Raw genomic sequence first — 27305 nt, 5'->3', positions numbered from 1 at the left:
ACAGAGTGAAAATATTCCAAAACAAGCATCCTTGATTGCAGCAAGGCACTAAAGTAATACTGTCAAAAATGTGGCAAAGCAATTCACTATTTGTCCTGAATACAAAATGTTATGTTTGGGGCAAATCCAATTCAATACATTACCGAGTACCACTCTCCATATTTTCAAGCATGGTGGTTGGTTATGCTATTAAGGACTGGGGAGTTTTTCAGGATAAAAAAAAGACACAGAATAGAGCTAAGCACAGGCAAAATGCTAGAGGAAAACCTGGTTTAGTCTGCCTTCCACCTGACACTGGGACATTAGTTCACCTTTCAGCAGGACAATAACCTAAAACACAAGGCCAAATCTACACCGGAGTTGCTTACCAAGAAAGCAGTGAATGTTCCTGAGTGGCCGAGTTAAACTTAAATCTACTTGAAAATCTATGACCTGAAAATAGTTGTCTAGCAAAGATCAACAATTTAAGAGCTTGAAAAAAAATTTAAAGAATAAAATGGGCAAATTTTGCACAATCCAGGTGTGGCAAGCTCTTTGAGACTGAAGGTGCCAGCATGCTTCGGTTCGCATTACCAAACTTGGCTAGGCGAACTGAACGAGTGTGCTCGCATACACACTTAAAAGACCTTTGCTTGAAAAATGGCAATAGTACTGTTTGTCCATCTTGAGACATCTTATCCGAAATAGTCAGAAATAACCTAAGATAACTCTGTCATTCATTTTGATGTTTTTGCAGAGGAGATGTTAGTCACGTAAATTCTAATTTGTTTGGTGCAGTATTTCTCAAGTGAAAAAATGTGCATGAAAACGAGTCTTGTTGAATGACAACAAACACTTAATTGAAGAATCCCTACGGTTGACCAATCACCAACGAAGGGGCGCAGACTTCGGCTACCGATTTCAACTTGCCTCAAGAAAAAGACGTATGTGCACGAACAGCTGAAAAAACCCTTGCCGAAGACCAAAACGAACAAAAACTTCAAAAATTGTTGTTTCGGAAGGGAAGCATGTGGACGCCTTTACCCCAAAAGACTCACAGCTGTAATCACTGCCAAAGGTGATTCTAAAATATATTCACTCAGGGGTTTGAATATTTAACAATTTTTTTGACTTCTAAAAAAAAGTTACTTTTTTTACACCACTTCAGAGTATTTTGTGGAGATTGTTGACAAAAAAATGACAATAAAATCAATTTTAATCCCACTTTGTAACACAACAACATGTGGAAAAAGTCAAGGGGTGTGAATACTTTCTGAAGGCACTGTATGCTTTCTGTTTCATAGTTGTAACAAAGGCACTCCACAAATAAAATTGATTGGACATTAGAATTTTGGAGTTTGTGGTATTTTGTTTTTACATATATCCTACAGTAACATAAACTAATGAAACTGATAGTGTTATTTCAAATATACACTCAGTGGCCAGTTAATTATGTACACCAATCTAGTACCGAGTTCGACCCCCCAGAATAGCCTGAATTCTTTGGGGCAATGATGTTGCTCAGTTGATATCAAGGTACCTAACATGTGCTAGGAAAACATTCCCCACATCAGTACACCACAGCCACCAGCCTGTACCATTGACACCAGTCAGGATGGGGCCATGGGCTCATGCTGCTTCCGCAAAATCCCAACTCTGCCACCAGCATGACGCAACAGGAAACGTGTTAAGTCAGTTACATGAAATTGTGCCATGAAAGACCTTAGAGAGACCTGCTCCTGAGTGGCGCAGCGGTCTAAGGCACTGCATCTCAGTGCTAGAGGCGTCACTACAGACACAGGTTCGATTCCAGGCTGTATCACAACCAGCCGTGATTGGGAGTCTTATAAGGCGGCGCAGCGTCGTTAGTCCCAGCGTCGTTAGTTTGGCCGGGGTAGGCCGTCATTGTAAATAAGAATTTGTATAAAATAAAATTAAAATTAAATGTGAAATAATGGTTAAATAAAAAAATGTAATGGGCATATGAATGTTTTGTGTGGACCCTAGGAAGAGTAGCTGTCATGACTAAAAGCTAATGGGGAACCAAAAAAAACAAATGCAACGGGCATGTTAGGGAAACTAACCGATTGTCTGGATGATGGCGTTCTGGACGATGCGCTCCTCGCTCTCCTTGACCCGTCCGGACGAGGACACGCTGGCGCCGGAGTTCCGTCTGGAGTTCTCACCAAGCTCAAAGTCCACACTCATCCGCAGGTGCTTGAGCAGGGTGTTGAACACCTCCAGTACCGTAGGGCCTGATGATACACATACACACAAGCAGAGAGACACACACACAAACACGCAGACACACAAGTAAGCACACACAGAGGCACACACACGAGCAAGCACACACACACACACACAGTTAGGGACTGCGATCAAAACACCATCTGGTCACCAAAGACTATTGGATTCTATTATCACATATAAAAGCTTGTAAAACATACAATCACCAAGGAATACTACACTCCATGTTCTAGCACAATACATATATATAAAACATCACCAGGGTATATATTCCACCATAGTACAGTAATATATATATATATATATATATATATATGATATACAGTACCAGTCAAAAGTTTGGACACCTACTCATTCAAGGGTTTTTCTTTATTTTGACCATTTTCTACGTTGTAGAATAATAGTGAAGACATCAAAACTATGAAATGGCACACATAGAATCAAGTAGTAACCAAAAAAGTGTTAAACAAATCAAAATATATTTTATATTTTTTAAAGTAGCCACCCTTTGCCTTGATGACAGCTTTGTACACTCTTAGCATTCTCCCATCCAGCTTCATGAGGTAGTCACCGTGAATGCATTTCAATAAACAGGTGTGCCTTGTTAAAAGTTATATGGTGGAATTTCTTTCCTACTTAATGCATTTGAGACAATCAGTTGTGTTGTGACAAGGTAGGGGTGGTATACAGAAGATGGTCTATTACCAAATCGGGCTAATTCCATATTATGGCAAGAACAGCTCAAATAAGCAAAGAGAAACGACAGTCCATCATTATTTTAAGGTCAGTCAATCTGGAAAATTTCAAAAACTTTGAAAGTTTCTTCAAGTGCAATCGCAAAAACCATCAAGAGATATGATGAAACCGCCTCTCATGAGGACCGCCACAGGAAAGGAAGACCCAGATTTACTTCTGCAGCAGAGGATAAGTTCATTAGAGTTAACTGCACCTCAGATTGCAGCCCCCAAAAAATGCTTCACAGAGTTCAAGTAACAGACACATCAACATCAACTGTGAAATCAGGCCTTCATGGTCAAATTGCTGCTAAGAAACCACAAATTTGAGACTGTTGGTTCCAACCACCGTGTCTTTGTGAGACACAGAGTAGGTGAACGGATGATCTCCAAATGTGTGGTTCCCACCGTGAAGCATGGAGGAGGAGGTGTGATGGTGTGGGGGTGCTTTGCTGGTAACACTGTTGGTGAATTATTTAGAATTCAAGGCACACTTAACCAGCATGGCTACGACAGAAATCTGCACCGATATGCCATCCCATCTGATTTGCACTTAGTGGGCCTATAATTTGTTTTTCAACAGGACTAGGACCCAAAAACACACCTCCAGGCTGTGTAAGGGCTATTTGACCAAGAAGGAGAGTGATGGAGTGTTGCATCAGATGACCTGGCCTCCACAATCACCCAACCTCAACCCAATCGAGATGGTTTGGGATGAGTTGGAGCGCAGAGTGAAGGAAAAGCAGCCCACAAGTGCTCTGTACTTGTGGGAACTCCATCTAGACTGTTGGAAAAACCTTCCAAGGTGAAGCTGGTTGAGAGAATGCCAAGAGTGTGCAAAGCTGTGATCAAAGCAAAGGGTGGCTACTTTTAACAATCTCAAATATAAAATATATTTTGATTTGTTTAACACTTTATTTGGTTAATACATGATCCCATAGGTGTTATTTCATAGTGTGTATGCCTTCACTATTATTATACAATGTAGAAAATAGTGTAAAAAAAGAAAAACCCTTGAATGAATAGGTGTGTCCAACCTTTTGACTGGTAGTGTATATGATCAGCCAGGTGGAACCAGCCTGATGGCTACGTTCACCATTTACCAAGTGAATTAGAATGCTGAATGCAGTATCAAGCTGGTTCCACCAGGACAACATATCCTATACTGTACAAACATCACAAACATCACCAGTGTATAGAAAGACCCCATGAAATAGGAAATTAGACCGTGCTATTTCCCATTTATTTAGGGTTGAGGCATATCACAAGATGATGTGGGACGTGGACCAGTCTTGACATTTCACCACTTTTGGGGTCTGGAAATATCTAACAAAGTATTTGATTTTTGAATCAAGAAGTACAATGGTCCTAATCCTAATGATCCATAGAAAGACAACTTGATTGAAAAATGACCAGCACTTGCAAATGAAGCATTTAAAAAAATCCATCATACTCAGCCGCTTACGTCAATAACTCAAATATACACTTTATTTGCAAGTGCTGGCTGTCTTTTTTATTCAAGTCAGATTAACCCTGGGCTACAGCAACCAAGTCTTACTTCCAGAATTTGAGCATGTCAGATTTAGCATTTTCCATAGAAAACCAAACCTACTTGGCTGAGTTACGACCCTAAGTCAGAGGACGTAACTAGTTGCATCCTTGGTCTGGTACGCCTCCCCTGATTTATTAGGCCATTGGATGTTATACCTCCAATTTGGTCTCAAAAGCAAAAAGACTCCCTCATGTCTCTTTAGATGGTTTACTACTTTTAAATGGGGATATGTCTATATATTATTATATGCCACTTAGTGACTTACAGTACAGTGAGTGCACACATACACTGAGTATAAAAAACATTAAGAACACCTGCTCTTTCCATGACTGACCGACCAGGTGAAAGCTATGATCCCTTTTTGATGTCGCCTGTTAAAATCCACTTCAAATCAGTCTAGATGAAGAGGAGGAGACCGGTAAAGTAAGATTTTTAAGCCTTGAGACAATTGAGACATGGGTTGTGTGTGTGTGCCATTCAGAGGGGGAATGGGTAAGACAAAATATTAAAGTGCCTTTGAACGGGGTATGGTAGTAGGTGCCAGGTGCACCGATTTGTGTCAAGAAATGCAACGCTTCTGGGTTTTTCCACATTCAACAGTTCCCCATGTGTATCAAGAATGGTCTACCAACCGAAGGACATCCAGCCAACTTGACACAACTGTGGGAAGCATTGTAGTCAACATGGGCCAGCATCTCTGTTCTGAAGGCCAGAGGGCGGGGTGGGGGGATGCAACTTAATATTAGGAAGATGTTCCTAATGTTTGGTATAGTCAGTCTATGTGATCCCTGCAGGAAGTAAACCCACAACCGTGGCATTGCTTGTGCCACGCTCCTCCTAACTGGGCCACACAGGACCAGGTAATGATACAAGTAAACCATGCTGTTTGTTTCTTAGTGGATTAATCCAAATTACTTTCTCATATTATAAAAAAAAAATTGTGTAGAAAGGACTACAAGCAGTTAATACATTTAATTTCTGGCACTACTAATGTCACTGTACACCCCAATATATCACAGAAAGAATCACAACAGAAAAACTACAAATTACCATTTCATTGATACACAGTTTAGCACAGGGGTGGAGGAAGTTGGCATAGTAGTTTACACCATCTCTTCAAACATCAATATTGTCCTATAGCTACAGTACCACAACAAGAGACACCAAATCCAAACTTCCACCAATGCAGTTGACGACACAATGGGTCACATTCAATTCCAGTCAAATAATCTGCATCAGTAAACAGATGATGTGAGAGGTAGGTGAGGTCGCCACATAGTTCAAATAACTAAGAGGCGCCGTTAGATCTACCGAGACCCACCCCATTTACAAACAAAAGCAGGGCCCAAACTTGAAAAGGTACAAAGTGTGGCTTTAAGACCAGACCAGAGCATACACCGTATGTTATACTGTATCTATGGAATAAAAAATAAAAAAAGTGTTTGTCCAAAATATAGCTTGGATGGGTTGAAGTTTGGTTAAGATATGGTGTTGATAAAAGTCGCCCATAACCACTGGTCCAGGGACAGATTAAAAACGATGGTCAAGGTTAGGATGATCATAGATCGGTGGTTAGGGGCCCACTTCTACCTCCAGCTATGGAGCCCCCTGCAGCCTGAACATACCTAACCAGAGATTTGGTGGGGATGAGGTTTGGGACTTTGGGTCAACAGTGTATGCGCTGTTGTATGTATGTTTGTTGGAACGGGTCAGTCCTGTTGAGAGAGCGGTTTAATCGGGAGGGAAAAAGAGGGCCAAATAATTGGGTTTAAATAAACATGCGATCAAAGTATCTTCCTCCTTCTAGTCTTCCTCTCCAAACTGAACATCTACTATTAAATCAAGGAGAATTCATTCAAAGTGGTGGACAGTATTCTGTCTCTCATCATTACAGTAGCATTACCCCCCAAAAAGTTAAATGGCTAGCTTGTAGCTATCATACTGACAATAAAGCTACATACTGTCACAACAGAAGAGTTGAGAATTGACAGCTTAACCAAGCAGTTGTCACCATCAACAAGATAATCATTGTCAAATAATTTCCTATGCATCCATCTAACCATAGACCCATCCATTGACTACATCTAGAAAAGCATTTCTCAAACGTTTTTGTGCCAAGGCATTCCAGTTACTAATAAGCAAGCACTGATTAAGAAAATGACTAAAAACAGTTAAATCCCAGTGGATTGATAAGGAATTAAAAAAAAAAAAAGTAATGGTTGAGAGAGGAGTCAAAAGAAATGGCTAGCTGCATTGAAAAATAATTTGAATAAACTGAACTAAAATAAACTATACTATGAAACAAAGATAAATTATATAAAGAATGATAGTAAAAAGCTTTGGAGCACCTTAAATGAATGGGTATGCATTCTTCTTCTGGGGGCTCTTTGCCAAAAATTATTGACAATTGCTTTTTTTATTAAAAACACCAATTTTTGTAGGTGTTTTCCCTATGATATCTCCTAATATATAGAATTGTTTAAGATAGCTTGATGGTGCATATTATTACTATTTTATTCAGCTGGGGGTGGCAGGCAGCCTAGACATTAGAGAGGCGAGCCAGCAACTGGAGGGTTGTCAGTTCGAATCCCAGGGTCTGACGGGAAAACATTTGTCGGGAAGTCAGCTGGCAACTGGAAGGTTGCTGGTATCAAATTCTAGATGCCATTGCCTGCTGTTGTGCCCTTAACCCCCACAACAACAGCTCACCGGGCGCCCAGTGTGGCAGACCCCCAGACCTCTCTAAAACCTGTACATGTCTTTTGGGTTAAAAGGGGTAGTCTAATTTCAGTTGGACCTTGTGTACAATTGACCAATACAGTGATCTCAATCAGAAACAAATAAGTAAAAAATATATATCATAATGACGCTTTAGAATTTGCCCTTGCTGTCATTATTTCAATACATATAAATAACACACAAAGATACTTCAAATCCGGTAGGCCAAATTTCAATTTGAAGGAGCTGGTTTGTCGTAGCTGAAACGCATTAGAAAGGTATCGGGAAGTTCAGGTAAAGTTCATCAGGTACTAATTGTGTGTGTGTGTAGAAAAGATCTGCATTGCATTCAAATGATATTCTCACAGTCCCTTCCAACGTGCCTCGAACGGCTTGGAGGGGAACAGAAGACATGTTCATGGGAGCGGTAGCATTCAGGAACGGGGTCCTAATAAAGCTAGAGCCAAATCTGTAGGAAAAAGTCAGAAACTGCTCTGTTTGTCACGACCGGTAAGCGGAGATCGGAGGTTACTCGCATAACCGCGGTTCTATGAACTAAGAGGCGTATTCAGTGGATTGAGACAAATCCTGTGCAATCAGTAGGACTTTGTCATGAGGAGAATGCCGCGGACCTGAAGGCATTCCTCCGCAGACCTGGGTTTGAGAAAGGCTGATCTAGATGACTCATCAAGTAATTGCAAGAGGAAAATGTCACCCTGAGCCATCAATCTGCCATGTCAACAGCCTGATCCTCAGGCGTTTATAAATCAGTTATACCCTATCCATCTCTAAACCAATCTACCTATCCATCCATAGAGCTTATGTTCCCGTGACTCATCTGACAGACCACATCATGTGTGTGTCCCAAATGGCCCCCTGTTCCCTATATAGTGCACAAATTTTGACCAGAAATCTATGGGCCCTGTCAAAAGTAATGCACTGCAAATGGAATAGGGTGCCATTTGGGACGTAGCCTGTTGAGAGTCAACAGAGGCACTTCTCATCCAACTCACCAACGGAGCCTTTGGCTGCTATGGCAACCGTCTCGAGAAGGACCTGCACGATGCCGGCCCTCATGCGGGGTGTGTTCTTGTTGTGCGTGTCCAGGTGGCCCAGGACCTGCTGGATGACGTGGTGGGAGTGTTGGGCCTGGGAAAGTGAGCGGGAGAGAATGAAAGGGGAAGGGAGACGAAGATTAAATACTTTATCGTCGATGCACACACACACAGTTTGGAAGCTAGGGTTAGCTACTGCAGCACCCTTGGAGCAGATTTAGGGGTTAATGTCTTGCTCAAGGGCACAATGGCAGAAGTGGGGTTTGCGAGGGTTGGGGAAACAGTCAGTCTAATCTGTCGAGTTCAACACTATGTACATTTACCTTGATGAACACGTGTACTTAATTTGTCCTTTTTTATTTCCTTGTTTTCAAACACTAAAACAATCAGCAACAATCAATGTCCCCACTACATCTACACTACATCCGAAAACGGAACAGGTGGATGGACGAACAGACATACTGTTTCACTCAGAGACAAAGGTGTTGGGATGTTCTCTCCTGCTATTGAGTGAACAGACAGGTGGACGGACAGACGCACAAAGACAGACGAACATGCAAAGACAGACTGACAAAGACCAACACAGACAAAACAAAGACAGGCGGACAGGCAAATAGACAGATCCTCTGTAGCTCAGCTGGGTAGAGCATGGCACTTGCAACGCCAGAATTGTGGGTTCGATTCCCGGGATCACCCATACGTAAAATATATGCAGACATGACTTTGTCACCTTGGATAAAAGGCATATATATTGTATTATATTACGACAGATGTACAGAGCGTTTATCTTGCCGATAGACATACAGATAAACAGTTTCTCTCTCAGACAGACCAGACACGGTCTCATCTAGCCAAGACACTAAAACCCAGACTAGGATTAGGGCCGACTGAGCGCTGCTCAAACAAAGCTCTTAAAACACACGACACACCTCGGCCGGAGCCTCATCGATCGTCTCTTATCTGGCAAAGCCACCTAGGGCCACCTGGGGACTCCTGGCCGGCGGGCCAATTAAAAGAACAACGGAAAGAGAGAGAAAAAGGAGAGGAGAGCCAGACATATCTGAGGGGGGAGTGAGAAATCTAAGGGTGTCCCTTGGGTTAGACAAGGATAGACTGAAGTGTCTCTGTCTGTAGGCGAGTGAGTGAGGGATGTATATGAACCAATAGTTTGTGGGTATATGATATACTGTATGTGCACTAGGAAGATTGAGGTAAGTTTGTGTGTTTAATATGGCGTTAATATGAGTGTCGCTGTTGTGAAATGTAGTTATTGAAGCTTGAATACTGCAGTAGGCTAACATCATATCCATGTGTGTGTGTATGTATGTGTGTGTGTATAATCTAGTCAGAGTTTGTGGGAATAGCTTGTTCTCACAAATCAAAAAGCGATAACATGCAAAAGAGTGAACCGAACCCGACACTTCACTTCTCCTTCAGGAAGTTCGCTCTCATGCAGAACTACCTGAATACACAGACGCACCTCCAATTTGCTCGAGTGCTCTCACCGATCCCACTTCTGGCACCAATGTAGCCAACATACAACAGCCCTCCTCCGCTCCCCCCTTCGGTTAATCAGTGAATCTCTATGGCAAGATGCATCATTCACCCAAGTTTCGTCAAAATTGGGGCAGCGGTGTCTAAGATCATGTGCGACTAACGTACGAACAGACAGAGACAGATTCATAATCCCCCCCCCATCTGATTCCATTGAGGGGGACAATGAAGGGAGTTTTAACTAACAATTGTAAAGTAAAGCAAGAGAGCCACAATGCAAATTCGACACCACACAATGAGGTAATACGTCAACAAATTTAACTAACCAATTAAAATACCATTTAAGTGTTTACCAATAGGTTAAGTGTTTCACAATATGCTAATGCTGTGACTGGAGAACCCACCTGTATGGAGTACATAATGATCCGGAAACAGGAAACTGCAAACTCGTTGGGTTCCCATAGCCGGTGGTTGTCTAGATGCCTGGAGAGGGAAGAACACAAAGGAAACGCATTACAATGACATTTATAGTACTGCACATAAATGGGACAACAAACTCAGTTGTTGAGAATAGATTAACACATGATACATCACATGAAAAATGCATTCATATATTTCAGGCACTACAACTTCTATTATGGCCTTATTTGAGTCAAAATGGAACCTATCTCCTGTTTGTGTAGTGTGAGGCAGCTTGCTGTCCAAGTACACCCCCTGGACAGGGGGTCTATTGCAGGGCTTGGGATACTTTCCTAATGTTCTATTTCATGTCATGTTTATATGTGTAATGTTTCACCCTCCTGAACAGAGCCCTATGGGCTACATTCCAGTGTATGTACTATTGTACCACTTCGAATACATCACCCCAATACGTTGCTTCATTCTAAATAGTATGCTAGTGTGGGGGGGGAGCGAGAGAGGGAGAGAGAGCGAGAGAGAGAGGGCATCCGGAGGAAAAGGAGAGAGGGAGGGAGAGTTTGCTAGTGTTTGGCCATCAAACAGACTGCATAGACTGGGTTTGCTTTTCTGCTTAGATTTTGTTTTCCACAGTGAGACATGTGTAAAAATGAGAAATTAAAGGGATGAGAGGGGGGAGGAGAGAGAGATGAAAGGGGTGTGAAGTGAGCAAAGAAAATAGCAAATTCACATCAGAGACAGCTGAATCCGTAGACGTATAGGGAGGATGTCCTCTGGCCTGATGAAACAAAAATAGAACTGTTTGGCCATAATGACCATCGTTATGTTTGGAGGATAAAGGGAGAGGCTTGCAAGCCGAAGAACATCCTCCCAACTGTGAAGCACGGGGGTGGCAGCATCATGTTGTGGGGGTGCTTTGCTGCAGGAGGGACTGGTGCACTTCATAAACTAGATGACATGAGGTAGGAAAATTATGTGGATATATTGAAGCATCATCTCAAGACATCAGTCAGAAAGTTAAAGATTGGTCGCAAACTGGTCTTCCAAATGGACAATGACCCCAAGCATACTTCCAAAGTTGTGGCAAAATGGCTTAAGGACAACAAAGTCAAGGTATTGGAGTGCCCATCACAAAGCCCTGACCTCAATCCTATAGAAAATTTGTGAGCAGAACTGAAAAAGCGTGTGCAAGCAAGGAGGCCTACAAACCTGACTCAGTTATACCACCTCTGTCAGGAGGAATTGGCATAAATTCACCCAACTTATTGTGGTAAGCTAGTGGAAGGCTACCTGAAACATTTGACCCACTTTAAACAATTTAAAGGCAATGCTACCAAATACTAATTGAGTGTATGTAAACTTCTGACCCACTGGGAATGTGATAATAAAATAAATCTCTTTCTACTATTATTCTGACATTTCACATTCTTAAAATAAAGTGGTGATCCTAACTGACCTAAGACAGGGAATTTTTACTGGGATTAAATGTCAAGAATTGTGTCAAGAATTGGCTAAGGTGTACGTAAACTTCCGACTTCAACTGTAGATGACCTGGAGCCAGTGGGTTTGGTGACGACTATGAAGCAAAGGCCAGCCAACGAGAGCATACAGGTCGCAGGTGTGGGTAGTATATGGGGCTTTGGTGATGAAATGGATGGCCCTGTGACAGACTGTATCCAATTTGCTGAGTAGAGTGTTGGAGGCTATTTTGTAAATGACGTCGCCGAAGTCAAGGATCGGTAGGATAGTCATTTTTACGAGGGTGTGTTTGGCAGCATGAGTGAAGGATGCTTTGTTGCGAAATAGGAAGCCGATTCTAGATTTCATTTTGGATTGGAGATGCTTAATATGAGTCTGGAAGTAGAGTTTACAGTCTAACCAGACACCTATGTATTTGTAGTTGTCCACATATTCTGTGTCAGAAACGTCCAGAGTAGTGATGCTGGACGGGCGGGCAGGTGCGGGCAGCGATCGGTTGAAGAGTACGCATGTAGTTTTACTTGCATTTAAGAGCAGTTGGAGGCCACGGAAGGAGAGTTGTATGGCATTGAAGCTCATCTGGAGGTTAGTTAACACAGTGTCCAAAGGGCCAGAAGTATACAGAAAGGTGGCGTCTGCGTAGAGGTGGATCAGAGAATCACCAGCCGCAAGAGCAACATCATTGATGTATACAGAGAAAAGAGTTGGCCCGAGAATTGAACCCTGTGGCACCAACATAGACTGCCAGAGGTCTGGACAACAGGCCCTCCGATTTGACACACTAAATTCTATCTGAGAAGTAGTTGGTGAACCAGGCGAGGCAGTCATTTGAGAAACCAAGGCTGTTGAGTCTGCCGATAAGAATGCGGTGATTGACAGAGTCGAAAGCCTTGGCCAGGTTAATGAATACGGCTGCACAGTATTGACTTTTATCGATACCATTTACGACCTTGAGTGTGGCTGAGGTACACCCATGACCAGCTCGGAAACCAGATTGCATCGAGGAGAAGGTACAGTCAAATTCAAAATGGTCGGTGATCTGTTTGTTAACTTGGCTTTCGAAGACCTTACAAAGGCAGGGTAGGATAGATATAGGTCTGTAACAGTTTGGGTCTAGAGTGTCTCCCCCTTTGATGAGGGGGATGACCGCGGCAGCTTTCCAATCTTTGGGGATCTCAGACGATATGAAAGAGAGGTTCAACAGGCTGGTAATAGGTGTTGCAACAATTGCGGCAGATAATTTTAGAAAGAGACGGTCCAGATTATCTAGCCCAGATGATGGGCAAGTTGGAAGGTGCAGAGCTGTTGACCGGGGTAGGGGTAGCCAGGTGGAAAGCATGGCCAGCCGTAGAAAAATGCTTATTGAAATTCTTGATTATCGTAGATTTATTGGTGTGGACAGTGTTTCTTAGCCTTAGTGCAGTGGACAGCTGGGAGGAGGTGCTCTTATTCTCCATGGACTTTACAATGTCCTAGAAGTTTTTTTGAGTTTGTGCTACAGGATGCAAATTTGTAAGGAAAGCAAAGGCTAGCTTTTTCAAACTGCCTGTGTATATTTGTTCAGAACTTCCCTGAAGAGTTGCATATCGCGGGGGCTATTCGATGCTAATGCAGTACGCCACAGGATGTTTTTGTGCTGGTCAAGGGAAGTCAGGTCTGGAGTGAACCAAGGGCTATATCTGTTCCTGGTTCAACATTTTTTGAACGGGGCATGCTTATTTAAGATGGTGAGGAAAGCACTTTTAAAGAATAACCAGGCATCCTCTACTGACGGAATGAGGTCAATTTCTTTCCAGGATACCCGGGCCAGGTCGATTAGAAAGGCCTGCTCGTGTTTTAGGGAGCATTTGACTGATGAGTGGAGGTCGTTTTACCGCGCACCCATTACAGATGCAGGCAATGAGGCAGTGATTGCTGAGATCCTGGTTGAAGACAGCAGAGGTGTATTTAGAGAGCAGGTTGGTCAGGATGATATCTATAAGGGTGCTCGAGTTTACAGATTTGGGGTTGTACCTGGTAGGTTCCATGATACTTTGGGTGAGATTGAGGGCATCTAGCTTAGATTGTAAAATGGCCGGGATGTTAAGCATATCCCAGTTTAGGTCACCTAACAGTCCAAACTCTGAAGATAAATGGGGGAAAATTCATTCACATATGGTGTCCAGGGCACAGCTGGGGGCTGAGGGGGGTCTGTAACAAGCAGCAACCGTGAGAGACTTATTTCTGGAAAGGTTTTTTAAAAGTAGAAGCTCAAACTGTTTGGGCACAGACCTGGATAGCATGACAGGACACTGCAGGCGGTCTCTGAATCAGATTGGAACTCCACTCCCTTTGGCAGATCTATCTTGGCGGAAAATGTTATAGTTGGGGATGGAAATTTCAGAATTTTTGGTGGCCTTCCTAAGCCAAGATTCAGACACGGCTAGGATATCTGGGCTGGCGGAGTGTGCTAAAGCAGTGAAAAAAAACAAAAAAAACTTAGGGAGGAGGCTTTTGATGTTAACACGCATGAAACCAAGGCTTTTACGGTTACAGAAGTCAACAAATGATAGCGCCTGGGGAATAGGAGTGGAACTGGGGGCTACAGGGCCTGGGTTAACCTCTACGTCACCAGAGGAACAGAGGAGTAGGATAAGGGTACGGCTAAAGGCTATAAGAACTGGTCGTCTAGTGCATTGGGGACAGAGAATAAATGGAGCAGATTTCTGGGTGCGGAAGAATAGATTCAAGACATAATGTACAGACAAGGGTATGGTAGGATGTGTGTACAGTGGAAATAAACCTATGCGGTGCGTGATGATGAGGTATCGTCTCTGGAAGCATCAATTAACGTAGGTGAGGTCTCCGCATGTGTGTGAGGTGGGACGAAAGAGCTATCTAAGGCAATTTGAGCGGGACTGAGGGCTCTACAGTGAAATAAAGCAATAAAAACTAGCCAAGACTGCAGTAGACAAGGCATATTGACATTAGAGAGAGGCATAAAGCAATCACAGGCGTTGATAAGGAGAGCTAAGACAACAACGGGTAAATGGCGAAGAAAGGGCAGAGCGGGTCAGTTAGATACATACAGGACCTGAGTTCGAGGCTGAGGCCGACAGGTAAACAAAATTAGGTACCGTGTTATTGAAACAGTCCATGGGGCATCAGCTGTGTAGCCGAGTGATCATAAGTTCAAAAGAGTAGCAATAGGTGAGACAGGGTGCTGTACGGTATTCACTACTACACTGGGCGAGGAGGAGACACAGCATTCAGAAAAAGCTAACGGGCCGGGGCTAGTAGATGGTTCTGCGGCAATATCATAACAAAATAGCCTGTTGAGACCACATCAGGCGATCACATCGGCAGTCCAGTTGTGATGGACCGGCGGGGCTCCGGGTCGACAATAAAGGGTCCAGACCAATTGGCAAAGGAGGTATTGTAGCCCTATAATTAGTTGGTGTATGGGCCTAGCTCGAGGCTAGCTGGTGCTTGCTTCGGGACAGAGGCGTTAGCTAACAGTAGCAACTCATTTGCAGCTAGGAGTATTAATCTAGTGTAATGATCCAGAGTGGCAGGAATCCAGTGATATGGCAGAGAAGCAGTCTGATATGCTCTGGGTTGATATCGCGCTGTGCAGACTGACAGGTGATTGTCAGAGCTAAGGCTGGCTGATTCCGGGGGAAAAAAGGCGAGGACAGCTAGCCGTGGCTAACAAAGACTAGTAGCTAGCTAGTTAGCTGGCTAGCTCCTGATTGAAGTTCCAATTATAAGGAATAAAAATATCAGATCTGTACCACATTGGGTGAGGCAGGTTTGCAGGCAAGTATATTTAGTTTGTAGATAGAAGTGAGATTACGATATAAGAAAAAATACTGTCTATTTACAAGGGATAAGACAAAGACAGATATACACGTCCTACTGCGCCGCTATCTTGGACTTTAAATGTATGTCAAGAAGCAGTGCGGCTTGGCAGGGTCGTGTTTCGGGGGACGCATGGTGCTCAACCTTTGCCTCTCCCGAGTCCGTATGGGAGTTGCAGCAATGGGACAAAACTGTAACTACCAATTGGGGAGAAAAAGGGGTAAAAGTACCAACAAAAAAAAAGGAAAAATAGTCAGTAAGACAGTAAGACCATTCTACTGCCAATGTTTGTCTATGGAGTTTGCATGGCTGTGCGCTTGATTTTATATTCCTGTCAGCCTTGGGTTTGGCTGAAAAAGCCGAATTTGAAGGGGTGTCCACATACTTTTGTAGATATAGTGTATATTCCGTTTCGTCTGTCCATTAAAGAAAACTATTCCATCAGTCTACATCCTATTATCGTGTGTGTGCGCCTGTCTGTGGTAATAAACGTGTGTGGACTGTACATCTTCTCCTACTGGTCATTCCCCCTTCTAACACAAGGACGCAGGCCGATTGTACCTATATATAAAAACCGGCACCTCTTTCTGAGTCTACCACCAGTTGGTGGCGCTCTTATTCAGTCTCTCTGGCCGTCTCTCCCCCCCTTGCTATCTGGCCGTCTCTGCCTCTCACTGCCTCCCCCACACTGGCCGTATCTCCCCTTCACTGGCCGTCTCTCCCCCTCACCGGCTCCCCCTTGCTCTCTGGCCCTCTCTCCCCGCCTTGCTCTCTGGCCCTCTCTCCCCGCCTTGCTCTCTGGCCCTCTCTCCCCGCCTTGCTCTCTGGCCCTCTCTCCCCGCCTTGCTCTCTGGCCCTCTCTCCCCGCCTTGCTCTCTGGCCCTCTCTCCCCGCCTTGCTCTCTGGCCCTCTCTCCCCGCCTTGCTCTCTGGCCCTCTCTCCCCGCCTTGCTCTCTGGCCCTCTCTCCCCGCCTTGCTCTCTGGCCCTCTCTCCCCGCCTTGCTCTCTGGCCCACTCTCCCCGCCTTGCTCTCTGGCCCACTCTCCCCGCCTTGCTCTCTGGCCCTCTCTCCCCGCCTTGCTCTCTGGCCCTCTCTCCCCGCCTTGCTCTCTGGCCCTCTCTCCCCGCCTTGCTCTCTGGCCCTCTCTCCCCGCCTTGCTCTCTGGCCCTCTCTCCCCGCCTTGCTCTCTGGCCCTCTCTCCCCGCCTTGCTCTCTGGCCCTCTCTCCCCGCCTTGCTCTCTGGCCCTCTCTCCCCGCCTTGCTCTCTGGCCCTCTCTCCCCGCCTTGCTCTCTGGCCCTCTCTCCCCGCCTTGCTCTCTGGCCCTCTCTCCCCGCCTTGCTCTCTGGCCCTCTCTCCCCGCCTTGCTCTCTGGCCCTCTCTCCCCGCCTTGCTCTCTGGCCCTCTCTCCCCGCCTTGCTCTCTGGCCCTCTCTCCCCGCCTTGCTCTCTGGCCCTCTCTCCCCGCCTTGCTCTCTGGCCCTCTCTCCCCGCCTTGCTCTCTGGCCCTCTCTCCCCGCCTTGCTCTCTGGCCCTCACTCCCCGCCTTGCTCTCTGGCCCTCACTCCCCGCCTTGCTCTCTGGCCCTCTCCCTCAGCCTTACCCTCGCTATCCATTTCCGCCTGCCTCGCTCTCCCTCCGCCTGCCTCGCTCTCCCTCGCTCTCCCTCCGCCTGCCTCGCTCTCCCTCCGCCTGCCTCGCTCTCCCTCCATCTCTCCCGCTGCCCTCCATCTCTCCCGCTGCCCTCCATCTCTCCCTCTGCCCTCCATCTCTCCCTACTCAGAGGCGTGGGGGGAACCAGCCATCTGGTGAGCTGGAGCAGAGAGAGAGAGGAGGCTCACTGTGTGATAATGGGCCTACCGTCGTCGCGGTGACGTCAATCCAACCCCAGCCAACCCAGCAAAACCCCTCCTCGTTCAACCCCCCCCCCCCCCCCCCTCCTCCTAAACCCTGCTATTTTTAGACCTGCCTTCAAGATGCATTTCTCTCATTTTTCTCTCCTGGGTCTGTTGTAGAGTTGGGAAGTCTAGAGTTATGGTGTCAGTTTCTGTAGCAACACAAGACGAAAGGGTTGCCTGGGTCATGTTCATTATGCACCAAATAGAAGAAAATAGAGACAGATAGGGACTACCTGGACCTGTACAATACGAAAAGCTCCTTTTCACTTTCCATTTCAAAACATTACGTATGCTATGGTGGGCCCTACTGAACACCACCCTAGTTTAACTCAGCCGTGTCACTTGCAGTACATTCCATGACAAGTCACGTGCGCAGTTGAACTCAGTTAAAGAGTGAATTGATTGGTACAAATATAGACTGAATTTCAGTTGTATTGAAATGTACTGAACCAATCTTTGGTTGCCTCTTTCTACATAGGCTGATGGGACCAAAGATATATATAATACATAGATGTACAGAGTGTACAAAACATTAAGAACACATTCCTTTTGCCTCCAGAACAGCCTCAATTCGCCGAGGCATGGACTCCACAAGGTGTCGAAAGCGTTGCACAGGGATGCTGGTCCATGTTGACTCCAATGTGTCTCACAGTTGTGCCAAGTTGGCTGGATGTCATTTGAGTGGTGGACCATTCTTGACACACACCCATCATCGCTTTCACCTGGTCAGTCTATGTTTAGTACACAGTGTACATACTGAACTTGACCTAATGTGGTTGGGACATTGCATTGCAAGCGCAATTTAAACCGTATAGCCTTTATTTTTCCAGACAGTTTTGTCTCATCCACTAGTCCAATCCAAAACAAATAGCAATAAGTGTTTTTTCACTGATTCAGAAGTGTTAACTGCGTTAGAGCCGACGCCCCGCAAGCTGTTTCTCTCACAGACACGGGCAATGGATATTGCAGCTAAATCATACCTGTCCTCACATCTCAATAGCGACAGATGCCAAGATAATAAAAAATATAAATCTGTCAGTTTGCTTTGCTTCCATGTGTTATTGACTAGGTCTTTAGCAGGTATTTTATTGGTTAAAACCTACTGTTTTTTTTACCCCCTACCCAGCCAAGTGTTTCGACAATTAATAGACACTGCAGCAAATATAACCATGTTAGTCTTGTCCAGGACCGGAGTCTACACAGACCAGTGCGCCATAGCAGATCAGAGCTACAGTAGGCCTATATGCAAATAAGCCATTTACCACACAGGTCTGCCATCTTTGAACTGAATGTGTGTTTATAGGCAGTAGCAACAGCGCGACTTTAGAACATTAGAAAGCATTCACCAAAAGCCACAAAATACTGTACATCGGAATGTATTTCTGCAAATATGTAAATATCACAGGATTCCTTACATTTGGGAACTTTACAGTCAGATTTATCAAACAACCATGAACAAGTAGGCTCTCTCTCCTCCCTGAGATCAACAACTAATGTTAACCTGTCTAGGACTGGGGTTCCGCTAGCGGAGCCAACAGCCAATGAAATTGCAGGGCGCCAAATTCAATCAACAGAAATCTCATAATTCAAATTTCTCAAACATACAAGTATTAGACACCATTTTAAAAGATAAAATTCTCGATAATCCAACCACAGTGTCCGATTTCAAAAAAGCTTTTCGGTGAAAGCAGAACATATCATTATGTTAGGTCAGCAACTAGTCACAGACAGCATACAGCGATTTTCCAACCAAAGAGAGGAGTCACAAAAAGCTGAAATATTGATAAAATTAATCACTAACCTTTGATATTCTTCATCAGATGACACTCCCGGGACAACGTGTTACACAATACATGTATGTTTTGTTCGATCAAGTTCATATTTATATCCAAAAACCTCAGTTTACATTTGGCTTTGCCTCCAAAACATCCCGTGAATTTGCACAGAGCCACATCAAATCACAGAAATACTCATAATAAACATTGATAAAAGACACAAGCGTTATTCACAGATTTAAAGATATACTTCTCCTTAATGCAACCGCTGTGTCAGATTTTTTTTAAAACTTTACGGAAAAAGCAAACCATGCAATAATCTGAGTACGGCGCTCAGAGACCAACACAACCCAAGAAGATATCCGCCATGTTGGAGTCAACATAAGTCAGAAATAGCATTATAAATATTCACTTACCTTTGATGATCTTCATCAGAATGCACTCCCAGGAATCCCAGTTCCACGGTAAATGTTTGATTTGTTCCATAAAGTCCATCATTTATGTCCAAATTACTCCTTTTGGTTCCCGCGTTCAATACACAATCTAAACTCACGACGCGCGGGCAGGTCCAGGCAAAAGTTCAGACGAAAAGTGATATTACAGTTCGTTGAAACATGTCAAACGATGTATAGAATCAATCTTTAGGATGTTTTTAACATAAATCTTCAATAATGTTCCAACCGGAGAATTCCTTTGTCTGTAGAAAAGCAATGGAACAGGGCTCGCTCTCACGTGAACGAGCTCAATGCATTCTGGCAGACCTCTGACTCATTCCCCTCTCATTCGGCCCCACTTCACAGTAGAGGCATCAAAACAAGGTTCTATAGACTGTTGACGTCTAGTGGAAGCCTTAGGAAGTGCATCATGACCCCATAGACACTGTGTATTCGATAGGCTAAGAGTTAAACTACAAACCTCAGATTTCCCACTTCCTGGTTGGATTTTTCTTAGGTTTTCGCCTGCCATATGAGTTCTGTTATACTCACAAACATCATTCAAACAGTTTTAGAAACTTCAGAGTGTTTTCTATCCAAATCTACTAATAATATGCATATCCTAGGATCTGGGCCTGAGTAGCAGGCAGTGAAAATCCAAACGTGAAAATGCTGCCCCCTATCCATAACAAGTTAACCAGAGTTTTGTGAAATAAAATAAAACACTGTCCATTAAAATAACATCAAATTGATCAGAAATACAGTGTAGACATAGTTAAATGAAATGCACCAATTGCGCATGATACACATCATTACTCTACTCTAGTCTATCAATCCATTCCAAATCTATATGCAATACATGATAAACGGGTGGCATATGTTGGTCTTGGTTAGGGCGCAGCAAAACTGCTAGGACTGGGCATGAAGAACAATCATTTACTTGATTTTGCGGTGGACCTTGGCCTGCTTAAATTGAGCTGCTGTTGTTGAGAGATGAAAACTGTCCAACTCCTTGGAACAGCTTGCAATGAGCATCAGCCTCGTTACGTTGTCCTCAAGAAGGCGTGACCTTGAGGCCGTCTTTGCTGTTCTGGAGAAAGAATTCCCTCTCGGCGGGCACACTGGAAACAGGGATAATCAACACAATCTTCGCAAATGTTGTTCAGTCGGTGTACACTTAGCTGAAGTCCCTTATGAAGACCTTGCGTCTTTTGTGTGGGTAAAATTAGAAACACACACCGACACTAATTTCCAAGCAGCTTGAGGATTTACTAGATTATTAAGTATATTTTCCATTGAACTTGGAGCACTTCGACTGGTATTTCTCCCGGACAATTTGGCCAGCAACAATTGTGTTTATCTGCAAAAAATAAATAAATCTGGGCCAAAAGCCGATTTACCGGCAAAAGGAAACCCTTGTGTTTGTGTGTGGTGGCGACATCGCTCCAGTTGACCCTTGTTGGCGGACGGCCCATGGTAAGCGTTTGACCTGGAATCACGTCCGACACCACGGGAGCCAACGTAGAAACGATTTGAGTAGAGCAGCCGAAAGACCCTGGGGATGGATAGTCAAAGGCCCTTATCATGTCCAGAAATAAACCCATAACCTTTAGCCCTGTGCTTCAAGTGTAAAAAAAAGGTCCTGAATTCCAAATGGACTCCTATAGTCACTGTAGCTGAATGTACCAACTCAAACTCCCCGGTCTGATATACAGATCCCCACATAAAAAGCATCTAACAAGCCAATTACTTTGACAGGCGATTCATCAAAATATCACACAAATGTGTGTGCATGTCTCTCCTCTTCATAAAAGTGGAGGCGGGGAAGAAGAGCAGCTGAATCTTGACTTGTGATGAGGGAATGGAGGTGGTGTGAACTTTTTCTAAAACTAGATATCTATATATAGTACCAGTCAAAAGTTTGGACACACTTACTCATTCAAGGGTTTTTCGTTACGCTTTACTATTTTCTACATTGTATAATAATAGTGAAGACATTCAAACTATGAAACAACACATATGGAATCATGTAGAAACCAAAAAAAGTGTTAAACAATTCAAAATATATTTGAGATTTGAGATTCTTCAAAGTAGCCACTCTTGATGACAGCTTTGCACACTCTTGGGCATTCTCTCAACCAGCTTCATGAGGAATGCTTTTCCAACAGTCAGAAAACTTGTTGGCTGCTTTCCTTCGCTCTGCGGTCCATCTCATCCCAAACCATCTCAATTGGGTTGAGGTCGGGTGATTGTGGAGGCCAGGTCATCTGATGCAGCAAACCATCACTCTCCTTCTTGGTTAAATAGCCCTTACATAGCCTGGAGGTGTGTTGGGTCATTGTCCTGTTTAAAAACAAATGACAGTCCCACTATGCGCAGACTAGATGGGATGGTGTATCACTGCAGAATGCTGTGGTAGCCATGCTGGTTAAGTGTGCCTTGAATTCTAAATAAAGCACTGACAATGTCACCAGCAAAGCACCCCCACACCATCACACTTCTTCTTCCTTGCTTCACGGTGGGAACCACACATGCGGGTGATCGTCCGTTCACCTACTCCGCGTCTCACGAAGACACGGTGGTTGGAAGGAATCACAAATCTCAAATTTGGACCAAAAGGACAGATTTCCACCGGTCTAGAGTCCATTGCTTGTGTTTCTTGGCCCAGGCAAATATCTTCTTCTTATTGTTGTCCTTTAGTAGTGGTTTCTTAGCAGCAATTCGAACATGAAGGTCTGATTCACGCAGTCTCTTCTGAACAGTTGATGTTGAGATGTGTCTGTTACTTGAACTCTATGAAGGATGTATTTGGGCTGCAATCTGAGGTGCAGTTAACTCTAATGAACGTATCCTATGTAGCAGAGGTAACTCTGGGTCTTCCTTTCCTGTGGCGGTCCTCATGAGAGCTAGTTTCATCATAGCGCTTGATGGATTTTGCGACTGCACTTGAAGAAACTTTAACGTTTCTTGAAATTTTATGGATTAACTGACCTGTCTTAAAGTAATGATGGACTGTCATTTCTCTTCGGTTATTTGAGCTTATCTTGTCATAATATGGACTTGGTCTTTTACCAAATATGGCTCTCTTTTGTATACCCCCTTACTTAGTCGGAACACATCTGATTGGCTTAAACACATTAAGAAGGAAAGAAACTCCACAAATTAACTTTTAACAAGGGACACCTGTTAATTGAAATGCATTCCAGGTGACTACCTCATGAAGCTGGTTGAGAGAATGCCAAGAGTTTGCAAAGCTGTCATCAAGGCAAAGAGTGGCTACTTTAAAGAATGTCATTTATTAAATATATTTCTATTTGTTTCACACTTTTTTGGTTACTACATGATTCCATACGTGTTATTTCATAGTTTTGATGTCTTCACTATTATTCTACAATTCAGAAAAAAAGTAAAAAATAAAGAAAAACCCTGGAATGAGCAGGTGTGTGCAAACTTTTGACTGATGCTGTATATATAAACATCAATGTAAACAGGATACACCTGAGCTCAATTTCGAGTCTCATAGCAAAGTGTCTGAATACTTATGTAAATATGCTATTTCTGTTTTTTCTAAAAAAAAAGGTTTTCGCTTTGCCATTATGGAGTTTAGTGTGTAGATTGATGAGGAAAAAATATAATTGTATACATTTTTCAAATAAGGCTGTAACAACAAAATGTGGAAAAAAGGAAGGGGTCTGAATACTTTCCGAATGCACTGTATGTTCATAGCTAGCTAGCAGCACAAGCAAACGCTGTGCAAATATCTCTTTACCCACCAACAATCTCTGCACAGCACAACAAGGTGAGTCCAAAAATGTATTGTATGCTGCTGCATAAATGATGTAATATGCCAGGGAGATATGTATACTGTAACTAACAAAGTAATAGTAAGGGTGTGTTGTGTAGTAAGCTGTTACTAGCCCATGTGCCTCACCCTAATAATTTGCTCCCTTTTCCCCTCATAACTTAGCCTACTGTTCTGACTTGGTGGTGCACATGTAACCTATAGCTTGTTTCAGAGAACTGTCAACATTGAATATTGTAAGAGCTTTCATTGGCTGCTTATATGCCCCCTTTATTTATCCTACAGTTCTGACATGGTGTACAGGGTGAATACTGTAAGAACGGCCCATGTTCTGAATTCTGTCACTGTTCATTTCAAAAGTGCTGAACAAACAGTTATATTGGCTACGTCCATCCTAGCTCGCTCATTAATGTCTTTGGCTCCTGAGTGGCGCAGCAGGCTAAGGCAGTGCATCTCAGTGCAAGAGGCGTCACTACAGTCCCTGGTTCAAATCCAGGCTGCATCACATCCGGCCATGATTGGGAGTCCCATAGGGCGGCGCACAATCTGTTTATGCAAGTCAGCCATATCAGCTATGTTTTTTCAAAGGCAGTAAATTAGGCTGAATGAACTGTTTTGCTGGCAGGAAAGGCGCTGCTGATAGCCATGTGTAGCAGTGGTAAGGTGTTGGGACTGCTGTTGGGACTAACAGTTTGTCGGCACTGTTTGGCACCGTCATAGTGCAATTAATGTATTGTTTAGTGTTGTGTAATGGCTTTGCTGGCATGCATCTAAAATATCATTTTTTGCCCCACCAAGATTTACATGATATAAATCGCCACTGTTCCTACATATATTTTTTGGTTGTGCTTGCCTGGAACTAATGACAGGCGGACCTATGCTTCATGAACGGTATATTTTCAAGGAGACGTCTGCTCCTCACCTGATTGGTTATCGGAAGCGTAAAGTAAAAAAGATGATCTACTGTAGAGAAGCAATTATCTGCAGCAAAACCGTCAGGACACCTAAGTAATACCCTGGGTAATCTTGAACTTGAATGTAACAGAGGGGTTTTCGAACACTTGAGGATTAGGGAGAGTGTACATCAAATCAAATTGTATTTGTCACATGCGTGAAATGCTTACAAGCCCTTAACCAACAATTCAGTTCAAGAAATAGTTACGAAAGTACAAACAAAATGCAACAATGTTATTCTATCTTTCCTCAATTGTATGCCATCTATAGCACTGGGTCATGTTCATTACGGCAATGCTTTGAAACTAAAACAAATGAACATGATCCTGTATTCGAGTGGTACAAACTATCTCCTCGACCTAGACGCTCCTCCTGCACTGACGTTGTTCCAAATGCCAACAATAACTGTCGATGAACTGAATCTGAATGGGTGGAAACCAAAACACTAGGTAAAACAGATCATCCCCAGGGCTGTATTCAATAATGCACACTGTACTAAAACAATTTACATGGAAAAATGTCAGCAAGTGTTTCTCATTGGACAAATTCGGGTATGTTCCTCGTTTTGGCCTGTTTGCTTCTGTTTGGTTCTTTGTGAATTACATACCAGTTTTCGACAGGACCAACGACACCATAATGGCACTGCTTCTTCAACTAGACTGCAACAATAACAGCACCTTGATGATGATAAATAATAATAACAATGAGTGTAATGAAGCAACACTTGGCGACACTCTTTTCAATCTGCCACCACCTCCTGCAAAACCAACTGGATTTGAATAAGCAAAACACAGGGGGGGTAAAAACAACTTCCCGAGCCCAGCAGAAAGCTCTGCACACTCCACCGCACGGTGTGGGTGAGTGATTTAACAGAAAGCGAGAGAGAGAAAGAGCGATAGGGAGAGAGGAGAGAGAGAAGTGTGCATGTGCGTGTGTTACAGAGAGAAGAAATATCATTCCAGCTCCCCCAGACAGGACCCTGTGAGGCTGTGGATTTGAGACTGATAACGACTCCTCTGCAAAAAACGACCGCCATCTCGTTTCCCCCACGCCGCTCAGACAGTAACTGGGTAATGTTTGAGCTTCTGCTCGGTGGAGGGAACCGCGGCCAATGAGAAAGTGTGAATTAGATTCAGTCGCAGAGGTCTGTGAGAGTGGGTGACCGTGTTACTTGGATGCGGTCAGACTATTAAGTCTTGGTTGGAAGAACTTCACCTCAGTAGGTATTGGATCAATAGATAATATCAATTACATTGATTGATGCCTAAAGATATATTTTTCAAGAGAGACCAGCTATGGTTCCTGTTTTCAACCCAATAGTGAAAAAGGAAGATGCGGTTGCTATTTGGAATGCACTTTGCATGTTGTTTGCCATATTCTACATCAATCTTAAAATGACCTTGTCCCGTGCCGCCTCCTACACTACGTGACTAGACATAATGAGACCACCGCAGTCAGAGTCAATGTGTGTCTGTGCGTGTGTGGCAGTGATCGCTGGTGGGCGAGACCATCCTCCTATATAGCCACCCACCAGCCTCCTCTGATGTGAAGTCTGTACATCCTGGTGCTACTAGTACTTACACTAGTACAGGGCGGACGGCGTTGTTCATGTTGCCGTAGGCGGCTCTTCCCAGCAGCTCTCTGAAGCAGCTCTCGGCCAGGGACGCTGGGTTTTCCTCACCATCCTGCCCTGTCTCCGAAGGCGTGCCGGGTGGGCCCACCCTGAGAGAAGGAGAGAGAGAATGAATCAAAATCGCTGTTTCCTTACCACAGATAAGCACAATGCAAGGCGGTGCACTCATACAGAATATATCTATTGCCTTGAAATAAAAATGCATAAGTACCAGTAACATTAATACCAGTATCTCAAAAGATATTGAATAAGAAAATGTAAACTTCTCAGCAGTTTTGGTCCGGCAGTTATGACGTTGCAGCGAGCTAGAGAGAGCGAGAGGGGGGGGGGGGGGGGGGGTGACTGGAGACAAATCAACAAGAGCGAGAGAGTGCAGGTCTAGAGTAAGTCTCATCAGCAATAAATCTGTAAATAATCCATCTATGAGAGAAAAGGTGTTCGTGTGTATGTCTGATGTGAAATGGCTAGCTAGTTAGCGGTGCCCGCTAATAGCGTTCAATCAACTTATGAGTGTGTGTGAGAGAACGTGTGTGTGCGCGCACGAGCGAGAGAGAGAGACAGACAAATGAATCCACGTCTTCATGACGATTTACACGACTACACTATATAGACAAAAGTATGTGGACGCCCCTTCAAATTTGTGGATTCGGCTATTTCAGCCACACCCGTTGCCGACACGTGTATAAAACCGAGCACACAGCCATGCAATCTCCATAGACAAACATTGGCAGTAGAATGGACTTACTGAAGAGCTCAGTGACTTTCAATATGGCACCGTCATATGATGCCACCTTTCCAACAAGTCAGTTCGTCAAATGTCTGCCCTGCTAAAGCTGCCCCGGTCAACTGTAATTGCTGTTAATGTGAAGTGGAAACATCTAGGAGCAACAATGGCTCAGCCGCAAAGTGGTAGGCCACATACGCTCACAGAACAGGACCGCCGAGTGCTCGGTTGCAACACTCCCTACCGAATTCCAAACTGCTTCTGGAAGCAACCTCGGCACAAGAACTGTTCATCGGGAGTTTCATGAAATGGATTTCCATGGCCGAGCAAGCGCAAAGCTAAGACCACACAAAGCTAAGACCACCATGCGCAATGCCAAGCGTCGGCTAGAGTGGTGTAAAACTCACTGCTATTGGACTCTGGAGCAGCAAAAACGTGTTCTCTGGAGTGATGAATCACGCTTCACCATCTGGAAGTCAAACGGACAATCTGGGTTTGGTGGATGCCAGGAGAACGCTACCTGTCCTAATGCATAGTGCCAACCGTAAAGTTTGATGGAGGAGGAATAATGA

At 44.0% G+C, this 27305-nt stretch overlaps 1 protein-coding gene across 1 annotated transcript in view; it reads right to left on the bottom strand.

The window, feature by feature from the left end:
* The window catches only part of efr3a (EFR3 homolog A (S. cerevisiae)), a 221032-nt gene that overhangs the window by 70356 nt on the left and 123371 nt on the right, over nucleotides 1-27305 (bottom strand). Inside the window, exons 7-10 of the mRNA XM_039003647.1 lie at nucleotides 25958-26098; nucleotides 10184-10262; nucleotides 8244-8379; nucleotides 2064-2234 (exon numbers count right to left, since the gene is read on the bottom strand). Of these exons, the coding sequence (XP_038859575.1) occupies nucleotides 2064-2234; nucleotides 8244-8379; nucleotides 10184-10262; nucleotides 25958-26098 (527 nt within the window). The remainder of the gene's footprint in view (nucleotides 1-2063; nucleotides 2235-8243; nucleotides 8380-10183; nucleotides 10263-25957; nucleotides 26099-27305) is intronic.

This window comes from Salvelinus namaycush, chromosome 11, assembly GCF_016432855.1.
Source record: "Salvelinus namaycush isolate Seneca chromosome 11, SaNama_1.0, whole genome shotgun sequence".
NCBI lineage: Eukaryota > Metazoa > Chordata > Actinopteri > Salmoniformes > Salmonidae > Salvelinus > Salvelinus namaycush.
Note: the sequence above shows the minus strand (reverse complement) of the source record. Positions and strands in the feature narration are given on the sequence as shown.